The sequence below is a fragment of the Physeter macrocephalus genome, chromosome 11 (genome assembly GCF_002837175.3).
Source record: "Physeter macrocephalus isolate SW-GA chromosome 11, ASM283717v5, whole genome shotgun sequence".
In the NCBI taxonomy this organism is placed as follows: domain Eukaryota; kingdom Metazoa; phylum Chordata; class Mammalia; order Artiodactyla; family Physeteridae; genus Physeter; species Physeter macrocephalus.
Window position 1 is genome coordinate 56,619,267 of NC_041224.1, and position 19,249 is coordinate 56,638,515.

Here is a 19,249-nt window from a genome sequence, read left to right on the forward strand (position 1 = left end):
CCATGGCTCACGGGCCCAGCCGCTCCGCGGCATGTGGGATCCTCCCGGACCGGGGCACGAACCCGTGTCCCCTGCATCGGCAGGCGGACTCTCAACAACTGCGCCACCAGGGAAGCCCTAAATATCATTTTTTAGAAAGACCATTAACCCACTACAAAGTGGGTTCGACTGTCCTCATGTTGCCTCACTATATGGACCTCTGATGAGGCCATGCAGCCTCACATCTTTCTCTCTCTAGATGCCCAAACCTAGGAAGAAATTCCACAAATTTTCCTTTCTTTCTGACCTTGAAAGTATTCACTATACCACTACTCCTCACATCCCATAACTCACTTAATTTCTCTTTCTCCTTGCTTAGAGATGAAAAAATTAAAAAAGCAATCTCAGAAGTGGAAGTCGTGCTATTGAATAAGTGACACATTTACAACTGAAGAGACCATGAGTTTAGATTTTCGGTGCATCATGTTGCACATGTAAAGAACATCTTCTAATAACTTTAAAAATAGAAACCTGGGCCATTTGATCATCTTCTACACCAGATTCACAAGCTGGCAGCACAGCCTCAAGGACATGAAGTGCAAGGAGCCTCGTTCTTAAGTTACCAACTAGAGGAATTCCTGGAGGGGGAAAATGACATTTTCTTATTATAAATGTGACTTTAATTCAAAGTTTAAATAAACCTCTTGAAAAAAATCTCTGAGGCTGCTAAGTATTTAGGATGGAACAGACTTCACTTCAGCATATTATCACAAGAATTCTGGATTCATCCCATATTCATTAATGTATATGAATATCCATGTTTGTGTTTCAGTTTTTATGTATGTAAGGGAACAGCACTATAATAACTACCTGTGCCAAGTACTGTGCTATGCATTTCATACACATTAATAACTCTGTTGATCCTCACAAATCCTACATTATATCCCTATTTTACTGATGAGGAAGCAGGCTCAGAGAAGTTAAGTAACTTGACCAAAGTCACACAGCTCAATAGAGACAGAAGTAGAATTGTAAATGACAGGTCTGTTAATCTATAAAGCTCAGGCTTATCATCGCCTTTAATTGCTTCTGACTGCATCTATGCCCTGACGGCCTCACAGGGTTAATGGGAAGTAAGCAGTTTGTACTTTTCTAAAGTAAGAAAAGATAGAGACAGGATACTGATGCTCTTTTTTCTATCCATTACTACAACACAACCGGTAGAAATAAATGAATATCTGATTTTTCTTCATGCTCTAAGAACTTAATCAATATTACAGAAGGCTTACCTTATTAAAGGAGAAAAAAAGCTATTGTAAGTTATAGTAGTTAAGAAAAACTATTGGGAAAATGAGTATAAACTTACTATATATAAAGCTAAGACGTGCATTTACAGAAGAACCCTGGTTTGAACAACTGATCTGAAAATAGTAGTTACCTGTAAATGGCAGATCTTTTAAGAAAATAAGAGAAAGGTAAGGGCTCTTTTGAATAAACTGCTGTTTTATTTGCAGCACAGCTGATCAGTTTTGGAAATTCTTTAAATACTTTTAACAACAAATGAATTTCTTGCCAGAATTTGCTACCACAAAATGACTGGGATAATTCTGCTGTAAGAACATTAACATTTAGTATGCTCCATTTTACTGTATTTTTGCAGTTAATAACTGCAGCTGTTATGTTAATAATAAGTTGTCTGTATTCTTTTTTTGTTTATGCCAATCTTAAAACAAAGATACAGGATCTGAAATTTTAAAAAATTGAATACACATTAAAAAAAGTAAAAAGAAACACCAATAAACTATATTGAGTGTACACATATAAAACAGCATGTACCATAGAAGACTATATTATGTTTCAGCACATTTAAGAAAGACTAGGGATGATGAGAAAGTTCTGGAAATGGAGAGTAGTGATGGTTGAGCAACACTGTGAATGTACTTAATGTCACTGAATTGTACACCTAAGTGGTTAAAATGGTAAATTTTATTTTATGTGTATTTATCACAATAAAAAAAACAGATTAGGAAAGGACTGATAGTAATCTATGCAAGCAGACCAGATTTTTAGGCTAAGAACCAGGAATTATGCTTATTATATAGAACTCTCATAGACAGCATACAATCAGAAGTTACAAATCAAGGCAACAGAAATCATATCATTATCATGATAAGAAAGAACAAACTCCAATCTGCATTTTGGCAATCCAAGAAGTAAACTCAAAATCTGTGTCAAATTACCATATTAAACAGGATGTTCTCTGCTTATTTTTATTATTATAATCTGAACTAGAGCCAAGTTCTCTGCATTAAATCCATGATCTTCTCCAGTGCTACCCTCTATTATTAATTCCTCTCAATTTTTACTCCTGAGATTACTTTTCTTTCAATCAAATAAGTACTCATAAAACAAGAAAGAAAAGCCTTAAAATCAAGGTCAAGTATCCAATGTTGTTATCTGAATAAAACACACGTGATGTACAAAATACTGTAAAATAAGACAAAGGTCACATACCTGAAGAACATTTCTGAGATGCTATATTTAAAAGCACCTCTGTCCACTTTGGGGAAGCCATTTTTGACTGAATTGCTTTTGAAGATACAACTCTGCGAAGAAAAACTAGAAAATCCCCCAGATGCAGTTCGGCTGCACGCTGTTTCCTAAGAGCAGCTAAAGAGTGAACAGACAAGTTTACATTACAACCAAAAGCCAAGAGGAAACAGTCTTATATCAAATAACTTACATTTAGAATGCAGTAAGCACACACCTAATTCAAAACCTAGGTTGTCAGCTGCTGAATTTTTAAAACTTAAAAAACAGGAGAAAGGTCAGAACATAAAGTCAAACATAACATCTTTTACAACTGTGTACAATAACAATGAGCTTGCTAGAATAAAGTATGTGTACTTGGTTTTGTGCATTTTTCTTTTTTTACTGCTATTCTAAAAAGTAACAGTTCTCTATCCAAGTCTATAGTTCTACTAGATAGAATTTGAGGGAGATGGTCTGTAACCCCCCTAAAATTATATGAAAAACTGTCTGGGGAACTCCATGGCACTCCAGTGGTTAGGACTCGGCACTTTCACTGCTGAGGGCCTGGGTTCAATCCCTTGTTGGGGAACTAAGATCCCACGAGCCATGCTGCATGGCCAAAAATAAAGTAAAATAAAATAAATGCCTCAAACTGAAAAGTATTCTTTAAAAAACAAACAAAACTGTGTCTGTGTGTGCATTTGACTAGTAAGAAAGTTGACAACTTTGATCACTTTTTCAAAAAGTCCATTATCTGTCCACCACCTCCCCTACCCTCTGCCCCAGTCAAATTAAGAATTACATCTCAGGACTTCCCTGGTAGTCCAGTGGTTAAGAATCCGCCTTCCAAAGCAGGGGACATGGGTTCGATCGCTGGTCGGGGAACTAAGATCCCACATGCCGCAGGGCAACTAAGCCCACATGCAGCAAACTACAGGGTCCATGCACTCTGGAGCCCTCACGCCACAACTAGAGAGAAGCCCACGCACCACAACAAAAGATCCTGCGTGCTGTAACTAAGACCCGACACAGCCAAAAATAGATTTAAAAAAAAAAAAGAATTAATTTCTAAAAAAGACTCTGTGTTTTCATATTCTACAAAGAAACAAATTTCTAGGCCTGGGTCTGGTTTGCCTGACCTTAAACTCTATGTAAAAGATCTTTCCACAAACTTGCTCTAAACAATCATCCCAATTTTCCCACCAGTATCAACACTCTTATCACCTCTCTAATAGTTTCTCTCTAATAGCTTCCCTCCCCGCTGTACATTTTGAAGCCAAAGAACTTTCTGCTCTTCCTCTAACATGCCATGTTCTCATATTGTCCAACAACTTTCATACATCCCTAGCCTGGCTAAGACCCACTCAAAGCCAGGGTGAAGAAGTTTGCCAGTGGGGTAGATTCCCAGAATGTCAATCCCTAAGGGGCATTAAAACATGGAAAATCATAACAATTTGGACAGGCACTCCTTTCAGGGAGATCCTGGCACATCAAATTAAGAAATACACAGACAAATCACTTGTGATAGAGGGGAGACCACCCCCTGCCAAATAGCATGTCTGAATAGCCATTAATCTATCTTCATAGACATCTTTTTAACTGGAGGGCTTTTGTTTTGCTGAGATGGGTGTGCAGGTCTATGACAGAACTAACCTGCTAGGGATAATTAGAGAAAAAGCTAAGAGCTCCTTCTCTACATTTCCTCTTCACAGTACTCTACCTCTTCTTTACTTCTTTAGTCTTTGCTAATATACAAACATTTATTATATTAGTTTTAAGAATATAAAATTATTAGCCTGCCCTAGGTACCTACATCTCACTCCAACCTTGTTCCTACACATTCCTTCAAAATCCAGTTCAAAGCTACCTCTTCCATGAAACTTTCTCTCTTGGTAGAGATCCCTGGGAAAATCTCTTTTAGGAGGCCTCCATCCTACCCCACTCTCACTCCCAGCAAGTATTTCTGTAACAAGACACTAAATTAATTAAAGCCTAGAGACCTTAAATATAAAGCTGGTTAATACAACCTGATGATACAGTTTGTGTTTCAGTATGAGTACTACGTTTGAAATGAAGAGTACACCTTACTTTCAGTTAAGTATTTTAGAGAGTATGTGGAGTTATTAATACCTGGTCCACCTGCCTCTGAATGCCTGGCCACCGCTGACTAGAATCAGTCTCACTCCCAGCCATCCCCATAAATAGAATGGGTGCAACCTGAGGGGAATGGATGTGGACTCAGTCTGCTGTTACACCTGCTGAGATTCATCACAGTTTCTTTTTTTACTGGATATGGAAGGATCCAGTTTTCTTGGGGAGCTATAGGCTGAGAAGTAACTCTAATGTGTCTTCCCTGCCGTCCATATGTGCAGTACTCAACAGTGTGGTAAGAAACTATTACCTGAACAACGCTGTATCCCCAAACTGGATCTCAGGAAAAAGGGAGGTGGCATTAAAAGCCTGTTTTTATTTTATCATACCTTGTGAGTCTGCCCATGCTCTTTGTATAAGCAACATACTTGCTATATAAAGAAGTACCTTGCCAGAGGTTTAGCCTCTGAAACCAAAAGCTAGCCCTAAATTAGACTCATACATCCTCTTAGATTCTGACCTAAGAGATTCAGCTATTTCTTCTGAGCTTATTGTATTACACTGTAATTATCTGTTTAAACATCTACCTTCCTCATTTCCCTAGAAGGTCCTTGAAGGCAGAGATAATGTTTTGTCATTTTTGTATCCCCAGCATATTCCTTTATCCACCCACCTATCTATACAGTATTATTTAAATACTACTTTATTTAAATATTATTTATTATAATATTCCAATATTAACATTAACATTCATTGAGCTCTTACTATGTGCTAGACACTGCTCTAAGTCCTTTGCAAGTATTAAATTATTTAATTCTCAGAACAGTCTTGGAAGGTTGGGTCTATTACTCTTATTTTTATCTATCTATCTATCTATCTGGTCCAGAAAGGATTTAATGGCTCCCAGAGCTTATTATGGTAATAAGACATTGAATAAATGACCAGTTTTAAACCTTTATTCCTTTAATATATAACAGACATGTATAGTAGTTCTCCTGTTCAGGGTTTACGTTCTACTGAAATACAATGTTCACTATAGTTTTTTTTTTGGCTGTGCCATGCGGCTTGCAAGATCTTAGATTCCCAACCAGGGCTTGAACCCGCACCCTCAGCAGCAAAAGCACAGAGTCCTACCCACTGGACCACGAGGGAATTCCCACAATGTTCACTATAGTTTTTAAAAGCTATAAGGAGATGACCATATTACAGCAAGCAAAAATTACTACGGCTATGTATAATAAAGAATTTTTTAGTTGACTAGAGAACAGAACAGCCTAGCAAGAAGTTCAGCTCCCCTAATTCTAACCCAATTCCCAAATATTAAAACCCTTGGTCCTGGGGGAACACTTAAAACAAGAATGCAACGCAAGAGATGGGCTGTCAGGATCAAATGCTATAAGAACACAATCTGGGGAAATCAGTCACCTAGAACCTCTAAGTTCTAGAGCCACAACAGCCAAGGAGAGGTTGAACTTAGACACTGAGTGGTACAGTTGCTACATCAGGGTTAACCAACTCTAAGGAGAGGAAGTTCAGTCAGAGGTATCTCTAAACCATACATATTTGGAGAAAAAAGTGGTTTCTAAATGAACAAATAAAAATCCTCTCATGCCTCACAATAGAAAGAACTCTACATTCTAATGATATTCACACAATGTGGATTCAATAAATGCTTGTAAATAATGACAGAGGAAAAAGATTTACAATACCTCTGAAGTCTCTCTTCTCAGTTTCTCCACTGGAGTCAATTTTCTTTTCTTCTTCATCCTCTTCTCCTTCTCCAAAAGAGGCCATAAGTAGTACACCAGCCTGGGACAACAAATTCTTCAACTGACTACAGAGTAGATCCAACAAAGACTGAACTACCTTGGGGCTCAGTTTATCAGCATAGGTCCTACATGAAATAACAGGAAAAAAATAAATGGTAATTACACAGAAGGGCAAATGTGCTTCAACACATAAAGGAGATTACGGTGAAATGGAAATCACTAAAATGTGAAAGACCAGGCCTCACACAGTTCTACCAAGACAACTACAATGCTCACCCTGTAGTGATGGCTAGAATCTGGAGCAATCTTGTACTAGCCACTTTTAAAGCTGTGCTTAGCTGGGAAACACCCGTTTTTGGCAACAACTGAAGAGGTTGTCCTAGCATGGTGTCTGTGCCACATAACTGCGACAATACATTTAGCAGACCAGTGGAAATCGCCAAAGAAACATCTACTGGTTGATAGTGAACACTCAGGGCAAAAACTGTAACCAAAAGGAGACGCTGCTGGGCTTCTAAAAAGAAGAAAGAAAGAAAGGCAGTTGAGAATCTTCTTTAAAGTTAACAAAGCATTTACTAAATCATATTCCAAAATATAAATAGTAGTATGGAACACTATTACACTTTCAAGTATTTATTCTTTACCTATAAGCTGACCTAATGTTAAACACAGAACATTAGCTACCTAGCATAACCTCAGGCCAAAATGTTACTTGCACCTTATATTTGCATGTGCAGTTACTCACCAATGTGATGCTTGTTTGCTTGCAGGGCTCTCTCCAGAGTAGCAGACAATTGTTGATAAATCTTATGCACAGCCATCTGGATTTCAATCTGAATATTTCTCTTAGCTGCTCTGATCCCATCCTAAATTACATACAAAGATTTACCTTTTCTATTAACAACAACAACACTTCCTACCCAAATGAAAGTAAAAGCATTTTATTCCTAGCCTATGCTACAGCCCTATGGTGGTTTTAAATTATTTAGTATATTTCAGTATATAAAAGTTTTATAATAAATTTATTTTTCAATACTTGAAAACTCTTGATTCTACATAATCTCTCTCCTTTCCCACAAGCATTTTTCCTCTGTAACATGGAAGACATAAAGACAACACTTCAAAAAAACAGTTCAAGCAATCAGAGAAACTTGGTAAAATGATCAAGTCTAAAATGTAAATTCTTGAAACCCATCCTCCCAAAACACCAATCCTTATCCCAACTTAGATCTACCTCTATGCAATTTGGCTAAGGGTTAATAAAACGGAGCCAGCAAAGAATCTAAAAGTACAATAGTACCATGGCTTACCTAATGGCTTATCTAACCCCAGCTATACTCAGGAAACTAAACCAATGAGGTATCTTTAAGTCACTTAGGTCTTTATATTTTTAAACCTCAATTCTAAACACCAAAAAGTTTAGCATTATTAAACTGGTGTTGTAAAAATACAGTTAAAATCTGAATATACTAAAAGGTGTCATCCTCGCATGACAGTTCTGTCATCTACCTGATAGTGATGCAATCGGCCACTCTCTCCTTTGGCTCCTGCGTGTCCAACAGTGCCTAAACCGAAACACCCTGCTAGAAACTGCAGCCTCACAGATGTGAGCAGAGTGGATGACTGGAAACCTGAGCTTGATCTGCTTCCTGTCAGAGAGATGTTACCTTTTTCTTCCATTCCAGACAATAGTACAAGGATCTGATGAAGTGCCTCTAAACGAAGCTTGAGAAAAAATAAACATATTTTAGAATTCTTCACTGAACTGAGACACAAATAACTCTGTACATCACAGACAATATATTTCTTAGCATATCATATCTTTCAAATATCAGAAAATTCTGATATTTCTTAGGAATCTGTTCTATTAAGATAAACATTTATTTTACTATTATGACTTTAAAAATTAAAATATCTCTAAGATCTCTATAAGCATACTTCAGTATAAAAGAGGCTACACAGTACAATGGGAAAAGTAGTAAATTTGGATGTAGGAGATCTAGTTTCAAGGCCAGAGTATTCCAACGACTGTGTAGCCTTGGGAAACTCAATTTCCTGAGTCTCAGTTTCTTTATGTATAAAATGAGGCTAATAGTACTTTAATCTACTCACAGAGCTATTGTGATGCTCATGAGGAGATATACGTGATTTCAAAAGCATCAAGTAGTATGGATAATGCTTCCTTTACTTATAACATTATATAGAATGAATACTCTTTAGTTCAAGAATTAGAAGTATTTCCAAAAGGTTTCTCTGTGGTTCTCTTGAACTTCTGGCTCTATCTTCCCTACGAGGACAAATATCCACCACAGCAGTCCATTGGCCTACCCTCCTTTTTTTTTTTAAAAAATAAACTTTTTATTTTGAAATAATTTTGTATCTATAGAAGAATTGTAAAGATGGTAGAGATAGTTCCTGTATACCTTTCCCCAAGCTTCTCCTAATGTTAGTATCTTACAAAACTATGGTACATTTATGAAAACAAATTAACATTGGTACAACACTACTGACTAAACCACAGAATTTATTTGGATTTCACCAGAGTTCCCATAATGTCCTTTTATGTTCCAGGATCCAAATCAGGATATCACGTTGCATTTAGTTGTCTTGTCTCCTTTAGTCTGTGACAGTTTCTGTCTTTGTTTTTCATGACCTTGACATCTATGAAGGGCTGTTTGTGTATTTTATAGAATGTCCCTCAATTTGGGTTTGCCTGATGTTTTCTCATGTTTGGCCTACAGGTATGGATTTGGGGACGAATCCTATAAAGTCCCCCTCTCATCACATTATTATCAGGGTACATGATATCACCAGAACTTATTATTGGTGATATTAATCTTGATCACTTGGTTAAGGTGATGTCTGCCAGGTTTCTGCAACGTAAAATTACTGTATTTTTTTTTCCCTTTTCATACTCTGTTGGCTCTAAGTCACTAGTTCCAGCTTACTCTCAAGAGGAGGAAAATTAAGCTCCACCTCCTGGAGGGAAGAGTATCAAAGAATTTGAGGACATGTTAAAACCACAATCATTAATAAATATTTTGAGGGAGATATTTGGAGGCAATGCTCACTAATTTTAGCATTTATTATTAGCATGGTGTTCTAATCTAGCCCTTTTAAAATGGAGACAAATGGGTCAAAAATGGGGACTCTAAGAGCAGATCTGTATAGTCACCAACCAATCTCACTCTAGTTTCTAGGAGACAAGGAAAGACTTAGTGATTAGAGTATCTTGTGCACTATTGTTCACTTCAAACAAACTATCAGGCTGCTTTGGTTAAGATAGCAACATCAAAAAGCTCAAGTGAAGGAAAGGGGGAGGCAAGGAATAGAAGAAAAGGAAAAGTTTTTCCTACAACTGTACATTCAGTGGTTCAGTTTAAGTTTCCATAGTCCCTCACAAGGAGTAAATATCGAAGACTTACTTCTGCCCTTAACTGTTGCTGTTCCATTGCAATGATGGAGGCTTGGGGACTTGTAGACATACTTTCCTCTGGCTCTTTAAAACCTGGGGCATTCCCCACATCTCCACTCACAAAGCTTACAACATTTTCAATCAAAGTGTGAACTCCCAAAGACTTGGTAAGATCAAAATCAGACTCAAAGGAGTTAGAGGAGTTGCACAACCAGTCTCTGTTATGTTTCAGGCGCGCCCAAGAGTCACTCATGGTTTCCAATTGACTATGCATAGGACCTACATACAAATAGAACAAAAACGCATCAGTGATGACCAAGTAGAGCATACATTCTGAAACTAGATGAGGGCTGAGTGTTGCTATCATACCGACTGGTGAGAAATGGATACTACTGTTTGAATACATGCATGCATTAAGTGAATCTGAGCAAAATGCTTTGGTAAAAAACAACAAACAAACAAAAACTATAGCAATGTAAGAAAACAAAGGGAAAGCCCTGTTTAATGTACCAGTGTCTCTGTAAGCGCTTTAGCAACACGTTGCCACAAGAAAAAGAAAGGCAGAAGCTGCTCTCAAAATGCTTAGCTTAAAATGCTCTGCAGTATTAAACCAGACCATCATTTATGACCAAAATGGAACTCGGCACTTAGGACACTGCCGGTAAGACCTACTAGTAATAGGACTTCATCTGATTTAACATTATCATTGCAAAGAGTGAGTTAAGACTGTGCAAAATGTGTACATATCTGCAATGAAATATTACCAAAAAATGAATATAGAAGGGCAAGTAAACTTACACAAAAAGGAGACATAAAAATCACCCTTGGTTTCATTAATATAAGGAACATTTTCACTGTGTAATATGCACATTTATTTCAGGTTGTGAAACTCCTATATAAAGGAAGCAAAGTTTCACAGACAAGAATATATAAGATTTACTATAAAATGATATCTACATAAATTTACCAAGTGGTGTTAACAATAGTGGCTAAATATAATACCATTAGTTTTGCTAGTGGGCATTTTCTAGGCTAAAATCTTTACATTAGACAGCAAAAATGTTAATATGATCACAACAACTGTCCCAGGCATGTGCCAATAGTGGCTTTAAATAAATATATAAATGTCTAATTCTTACACGTTTTATCTTTTTTGATTTAATTGATCTCAGGTACATGAGTTAGATTAATCATACTCCTTGGCTCATGATATACTCTCATCATTGGTCCATGCATGGCCTGCTTTTGTATTTATATTTATTTATAATAAATGTGAACACAAGAACTAGAAAACTGGCAGAATACTATCTATCTGTTCTTCCCCCCAACCCATCTCTCCCGTGTCCTCCAACATAAGGATTTCATTATCACTCCTTTGCTTTTATTGTTGTTAAATATTGTTTTATCTTATATGTATTCCCAAGACAAATAATGTTTAGTGTTAGTTGTTTGTGACTTTAAAAAAAAGTATCATTTTATGTAGTCTTTTTGGACATTACTTTGCATTCAGTATAATATTGCTAATACTCATTCACATTATCCCATGTAACCATGGTTCATTTGTTTGAGTGCTGTATAATATCTCATTCTGTGAATATACCAAATTTTTCTATTAGGAATGAATCTTGAGGTACCTAATAAAATATGCATTACAAAAATTATATTTGTTACATACTAGATGGAAAAGATTTGGGAAGAGGACTACTTAAACACTTATGTCCACAGAGAAAACAAACTAATACAATATTGACTGTATAACTTATATTTGAATTATTACACTGATGTCAGGAAAACCCCAGGACTTCAAAATGAGACACAGAAATCCACAATAGGCAGTTAATATTATAAAGTAGCTATGAAATAATTTATATGCATTCTACTAAAATAACTTAGAATGGCAAAGAATATATGGTTTATCTGCCTTCCATATTTTAGCAAGAATTCTTACAATTAAAAAATGTTGGATTTTCAGTTCTACCGAACATAAAAAATAACCAATCTGAAAATTTCCCCAAACTGTATAGCTGAATATTTTCCCATGTAAAACAGAAAAGGTAAAAATCCAAAGAAAAATGTCATGGATGCATAATGTATTAAATTAAAATGATATTTAAAGAATAAAGGAGGGGCTAATGTGGAAAAAAAGAAAAAAAAGAAATAATCATTTTCCACTTCCTTAAGCATCCCAAATTCAGACTCTGGATTTAACCTTAACTTGCAAATGATATTTTTTGTCTCTTAGCATTGAGCTTGTTGGTTCAATAATAAAATTTCAGAATAAAAAGTTCTTCCATCTTCCAATACTTATAAATTACTTTTCAAAATGAAAATAAAATGTGCAGAGAGTTAATGCTAGAACCACAGAAGTAAAAGCGACCTTGAAGATTATCTAGTCCAATTTCCTCACTTGAGGAAACAGAGGCTCAAAGAAAATGATCTTTTCTAAATTAATAACACTAATTCCTTAAGTTTATGGGAGGTGGTCTTACATATTCCTGTTGTTAATCAACTCACAAATCACTGATCCATGGGAATTTCAACTGCCTGCCTACGCAAAGGCTCAATATGTGAAGAAACTGCAAGTAGTGAATTGCCTTAATATACTCCAAGATATTCTATGGACTAGGTGGCCAATCCCCAAATTAAATCCTCTCTGCAATTTAAAGTAGGGATCAGCAAACTTTATCTATAAAGAGCCAGATAGTAAATCATTTCAGGTTTTGTGGGTCATTCACTATTCATTTAACTACTCAACTCTGCTGTTGTAGTGTGAAAGCAGCCATAGGTAATACATGAGTGTGGCTGGGTTCCAACAAAACTTTACTTTCAAACAAAGGTGGCAATCCAGATTTGGCCCACTAGTCAGTTTGTTGACCCTTAATTTAAAACATGTAACTTATTAAGTATATAAGCCAAACAAAACTTTGTATGAATAAAATATAAGGAAGAATAAGATACTATCTGAAAGCAAGAGGATAAATAAATAAATAAATATAACCAAAATGTTTAGGCTGATATCAAAAATACTTTGAAACACAAAATCTCACAATATGGAAATGAGAGATGAAAAACCTCTAATTCTTAAAAAAAAATTATAAGAACCTAATAACTGATTTGTTCTGTGTTGTTTTATCTGAATATAAGAAATATTGTATCTGAAAAGCATATCAAAAGCCTCTACAGAGTAATTGTGTCTGAGCCCAATTCTTACTTAATATTAATTCAGAGTCTCCTACTATAAAAAGAAAATATAAAGTCCAACAAGAAATTTGAGATTGTTTACTTGTCCTTACAACTTTGGTTCTTAAATGGAATTTTCAAAATGAACATGGCAGAGCTGCAATACATACTTTATAAACCATAAAATATGTAGGCAAGCTAAAAGGGGAAAAAAATTAAACATGCCATCATGTACTTGCTTGAAGCTCTTCTTTTTTCTGGGGCTCAACTGGCCAAAAAGGAGTAAATACACTACCACAACAAGAATCAGAAGACAAAAGGAGAAATTTGATACAGGAGACAACATTCACATTTGTTCTTCTTTATATAATCTAATTCGAAATGCACAGATAAAACAGCATTTCACCCATACAAGTTATACCATGAAACAGACATGTTGATAAATGTTTCCAATATTATTTAGCAATAAAACCCTAACACTATATTTAAAGACCTGGGGCAGGGTAGTGAAATCAAACCATGATGCTCCTTCTTAAAATTTTGCTTTGGTATCCCCACCATTTTTCACTATATCAGTTTCAGCTTAAATACAAAAACTAAAGTTAAGTATCTGCAAAAAGACATATTGTCTTTCAGTGAAGAACGAGCTCAGTTCTGCACAACTACAGCAAATCTTTTAAGTATTTATCAAAGTACCCAAATACCAACATGTTTAACAGGTTTTGTCAAGAATTTTGACAGGCTATTATGAGACTTAAATAAGTTAATATGTTTGAAGTGATTAGCCCAATACCTGGCATATAGTAAGCAGTTTTTAAGTGTTTAATGAATATAAATTTCATATTACTTCTGAGGTGCTAAGCAGAAATATGTACCACCTGTCATCTCTTTTTAAAGTAATTGATGACATTTTTGGATTTAGAATTTAGCTCTGATGCCTCTAAAGAGCCGAACAAGTTGGCTGAGCTCAATTTATTTGCTCACTTTGCTCCACTCCTTCCTACCATACTCACTTTCTTGGACCAAGAGCTTGGACCAAATATGACACATTAACTGGAGTGAGGGGAAAAGAAGCAATCATGGTTCAACAGCATGAATTCCAGTATCCCCAATGTCAAATACTGAAATTATAGGCCCTCTCAAGGAGTCGTCTTTGGAGGCATATTAAGAGCAGCTGAAATGTGTATAAACCATTAATTGTCATTGATACATCCATTTAGTTTCAGTAAATGAGATGTAATTAAACATTGTTATCTCTAATTTCTCTTACTAAACTTTTAATAACTCAGGACCACTAGACTAATAAATGAAAAAGGAAAGTGAGAGGAAAAAAGTTTACATTTCCTCTTCAAAATATTGGAAATGGGTAAATAAGCACATAGAAGAATTCTCACTTGGCTGGACATCTGCTTGTCCTTCATAGCTCAAGTCAGAATCAGAACACCTGAATGGCTCCAAAAAGTTCTCAGACTTGGTAGGTTCATCTGACCAACCGAAGATAGGCATGTTATGGCTTATGACATCTGGTCCATATTGACAATAAATAAGGAAAAAATAGGGTGGTTTATTTTAATCATCATTTAAGAGCAAAACAAAATAAAAAATTCCACTGTGGTCAGAGGGTAGTCTCTAAATATACATGATTTTTAAAAATTTCTTTCAAAATATAACGTCCCAAATGTATTTTCAATGTTAATTTCTTTTAAAGAAAGAAATCCATTATAATTAAATACATGATATTAAGTATACATTTTCATTGTTTAATCCACAAACACTAGGATTCATGAGATTGAAAACTATTTTTGCTGCTCTTCCTAGAACAGTACTCCTACTTTCTAGTCACCTATTCCTAGGAACAAAGCTAGCAGCAAAATTTTTGCCTGAGAACATTAAGATGCAATGATTACTAGAATAAATTGGTACCACATTAGGTGATATCATGATAATTTGCATAACTAGTTTGTCTCCCTATTATAACTTCCTAAATGGGTAATGTAAACAAACAAACTTTTCCCATGAGGTCCTATTTGTTTGCCTTTCTGTTTCCAACAAAATAAAGTCAGATTCCAAGAAGTTAATAGGTCTTGGTACTACTTAGAGCTTTTGAAGAAGTTGGTTTATCCATAAACAAATCTGGATTAATGGCTTAATTCCGTTGTATCTTCTTAACTCTAAAACTACAGGAAATCAACACCTACTTATACGGCAATTGTTTAAAATTGTGAACAGGTAGCAACTCTAGAATAGTTATTTTAAAGTGTCATATTACTTCCTCCTAAGTAATTTACACTTGACTTCTAGGTTATTCTTAATTCAAAGCTAAAAATACCACTTTTTGTTTTATTCCAAAGATTACTTCATCACATGCTGACACAGTTATCATAGACTGAATCTCGAATTTATATTTCCATAAGCATGATGAAGATCTTAGAGAAAAGAGTAATTTTAGTCAACAGACTATCACTTATAAACATAATTAGTATAGTAGGAAGCTCTTAAAACAACAGGCTGGATCCCTTACGCTACTCAATAAGTTTGGAGCCATCTTTTCATTAATATAACATAGAAATTATAGCAACAATCTTTGCCTGAGCTAACCAACATTAGGAAGGGAAAAACGTTCCAAAAATTTAATTCCTGACTCAAGTGGTTAAGGAAAAGGATACTCTGGCTAATTATGGCACATGAATTATCAATTTTCAAAGTATTAGAAAATAATAAAATACATATTGCACATTATACTAAACATCATTTAATTTCTTTGATATCACAAATACCCTATAATTTTTTTTGGAACCTTGATACATTATAATACTAAAAGACTTTCAATAAAGAAAGCACCAGCTCTAGTCCCTATAATTCCTAATAGTTCAAAAAAGAATCATTAGTATTCTAAGTACCAACATTTCTTCTAAGTTATAAATACCAACAATTCTTCTAAGTTATAAACACAAAAATGAAAAAATTGTGGGTGCATTTCTTCCTCTTATTCCTCAACCTTCCCTTACTTCTCATTTTTTTTCCTGTAGAGAACCTAACATCCTGCCAAGGAAGTTATCAAGAGAAGGGTTCAATTCTGAAATATAAAAGACAATATAATGGGAAAAAACGGTTTTCCTACAGGCATTTAGAAAACTTCCACTAGTGGCAACTTTTAACATTTCAAGTTTTCACAACCATGGAAAAAATGGGTTAATAAAAGTGCCAATTAATAGAGAATTATACTTGGAGAGTTTTTAGTTACCTTGGATTTGTATTATCTAAAACTGCTGTTCCTTCCATCTATTTGTACATATAAACAAGAGTTAACTATATTATTCATTAAGATACAGCTTTTAGCAAATGAGCTTAACTCTTGATGAACTCTAAAATTGTTCCTCATGGGAAAATTTTATTTTTAGAAATCATCTGTTCATCTCTTATATGCTTTATATCTTGAGAGGCAAAGAGGAATAAAACCAGAAACTTTCAGTTTGAAAGTGTGTATGTGTGCATGAAAGGCGAATGGGGTAAAGATTTCTCCCTGTAAGACCATTTAAACTATAGCAACTATACCATTGAGCTAAAGCATGGCAAATTATGTCCATAACCCCCCACAATGTAAAGCACTGCTTCCAGAGTTCCATGGGACTTTTAAAAAGTCAAAACATGACAAATGAGAAAGAGAACTGATTATTAACTCCTAGACATTCCCAGATCTTTTTTTAAGGGTGTATATTTTCAAGAAAATGATCTGCCTTTTAACTTTTCTGATAAAATGTTTCTAACTTTTTTGCAATAATGTTTCAATGACAATCAGATCTAAATATATTAGATATAAAAAGAGCTACTTAACCAGATATTTAATATTTAATACTTACCTCTCTTTCTATGAGATGATGCCAAGTCCAAATCAACATTTCGTCTTCCACTCTAAGTTAAAAATAAATAATAAAATTTAATTGTGAAAATTATTTAAGATTAAGATTTATCAGAGTACTAAAATAAAAAGTAATCTGTATAATTATAGCAATGTGCTATTTATTCACCAGTCAAGTCAGGCTAAGAACAAAGTCTCTAAAAACCCACTGAACAGCTCAGGTACATGACTCTGAAATACTAAAACACAAAGTCAATATGCACATTAATTAACAGTGCAAAGTAGCAGAACTTTTTCTTTGTTGTCACCTTTTTCTTCTTTGAAATCTTTGTCTTTTATCTTCCTAACACAGTATGATCTCTTATTAATACCCTCTAGATGCCTAAAGGCCCTGTAGCAAAGTCCCATTTTCCAAAATCACTACTTGTTCTATCCTCACTTTCCATTCTTTTCAAAACTATTAGCCTTGGCTAGGTGTATAGAAGAGAATCTGATGAATCCACACTAACAGAGGAGTAACACAGTCCTAAGCTTTCTGGTAGTATTTTAAAAGACTTTAAAATGTTTTTTAAAACCTCTTAAAATAAAGAAATCTCAAATGGTTAAACTGCAGTCAGCTTAATAAAACAGTGAAGGCTTTCAGGAAGAGAGGAAGTGTGTGTGTGTGTGTGTGTGTGTGTGTGTGTGTGTGTGTGTGTGTTTTGGGGAGGCACTGGTGACAACTATCTACTCTATGTACAGATAACCATATCCAAACCCATGACTTAGGTTTATGCACAGATTTGACATTACGGTCTCAGCAATTTCAACTGCACTTTATCACACAATAAAAAAGTTGGTGGCAAAGAAGAAAGGCTGCAGAAGTGACAAAAGAGACCCATTTAGGAAATGTCATTTAAAAATTTTTTTTCTGGTAATACATATAGACATATGTACCCACATTGTGGATAAATACATTTTGTTTTACATATATACACACACACACCACAAGTAAGTATGTTCCCGGGCCATTTGATGCTGGAGAAAACACCAAACAGTTGTCACAACAGTTCCTGAAGACAATGCCATCTCATGCAATATAACATTTTTATTACACAGTACCTTTGCCATGAGGGCTCATGGAAGAAATTTATCTCAGGTCTCAGAACCAGAAATATCTGAGTTTTTCTTGAAAACCTGGTTTGTTTTTATCTTTTACACACTGTGAATCATGCGACTCATGTTTTTCCTATTTGCTGGCCCATCTCTAGCAGAACATCACAGGATATGTGTAGAGGTGTACAAATCTTACTCAGGGCTTTATTTTCCTCTCTCAGTTTCTTTTAGCCCTAATTTGTTCTCTTATACTTTTATAAATAGTATTTATTTTTGTATGCTAAATCAAATCTTTTGTGAAAGAGGGTGGTAGGGAAATGAGGGAGGTAGATTAGGAGAGCGTAGTAAGAAATGCTGATAAGTATGACATGTGTCAATCAAACAGTTAAACTTGGGTTTAACTGTAACTGCTGACTTAGGTTTCTCTGGTCACTAAGACAGAGTAGATAATATATCACATAATACTCTATACGAAAGAAGGTTAAAACTCAGATTTAGCATCAAGCTGGTTAACTTCAGTTATTTTAAGAAAGCATTTCATTCACTGACAATTCAGGATAAACAAGTACTACTAGATATCAAAGACATAAATGATAATCCTAAGTAACCTCAGACAGAAGGGTAACATATTTCAGCTGGAAAATCCCACACTGCCCCCACTGCTTGCTCCTCTTCGTCTATAGGAGGCTCAGCCTGAAGGCTCAGCCCAAGTCTCCTCACCCACAACAGAATCTGCTCTCTCTAGTTCTTGACTTTTCCACCTTTTATGACACTATCTTTCTAAATATTCCATAAGAAAAGATGATTAAGAGTCCATCTTTCCCAAAAATGTGTTTCTTAATCTTTTTAAAATTCTGTAGAACCTAGACATGGCAATTATATCTAGGTTCAACCCACCTCCATTTATCCGTCTTCCCATTATGTTTTGAAAACATAACTTTCAACATGTTTTAAATTGTATTACTAAACTTGTTCACAACAACCCAGCTGAGACAAGTATAACAGATAGGTAGCGGTAGTCCCCATTTCAAAGATAAAAATGCTGGAGCTCAGAAAGGTTAAGTGTCTTGCCCCAGGTCAAAATCAATAGAGTCTACTGTGACTAAGTCAGATTTCATTGTTTGCTTCCAAAAAGTATGCCACTTTAAGTACATTTATCCTCATCCTTTATCTTTCATTTCAGCTGAAATGAATTATCAATCATTTACAATATGCAAAGCACAATGCAGGAGACATGAGGGACATTAAAAAAACTCTAGACCTTCTAAGAGGTCTACTGGAAAGAAATACTAATAATAAATAAGTCCAACATGAGACAAACCATTAGTG

At 35.1% G+C, this 19,249-nt stretch overlaps 1 protein-coding gene across 1 annotated transcript in view; it reads right to left on the bottom strand.

The window, feature by feature from the left end:
* Positions 1-19,249, bottom strand: part of HERC1 (HECT and RLD domain containing E3 ubiquitin protein ligase family member 1) — a 212,402-nt gene that overhangs the window by 89,296 nt on the left and 103,857 nt on the right. The window contains exons 25-32 of the mRNA XM_028494914.2: positions 16,827-16,878; positions 9,797-10,065; positions 7,881-8,096; positions 7,117-7,237; positions 6,648-6,885; positions 6,312-6,496; positions 2,494-2,649; positions 511-617 (exon numbers count right to left, since the gene is read on the bottom strand). Of these exons, the coding sequence (XP_028350715.1) occupies positions 511-617; positions 2,494-2,649; positions 6,312-6,496; positions 6,648-6,885; positions 7,117-7,237; positions 7,881-8,096; positions 9,797-10,065; positions 16,827-16,878 (1,344 nt within the window). The remainder of the gene's footprint in view (positions 1-510; positions 618-2,493; positions 2,650-6,311; positions 6,497-6,647; positions 6,886-7,116; positions 7,238-7,880; positions 8,097-9,796; positions 10,066-16,826; positions 16,879-19,249) is intronic.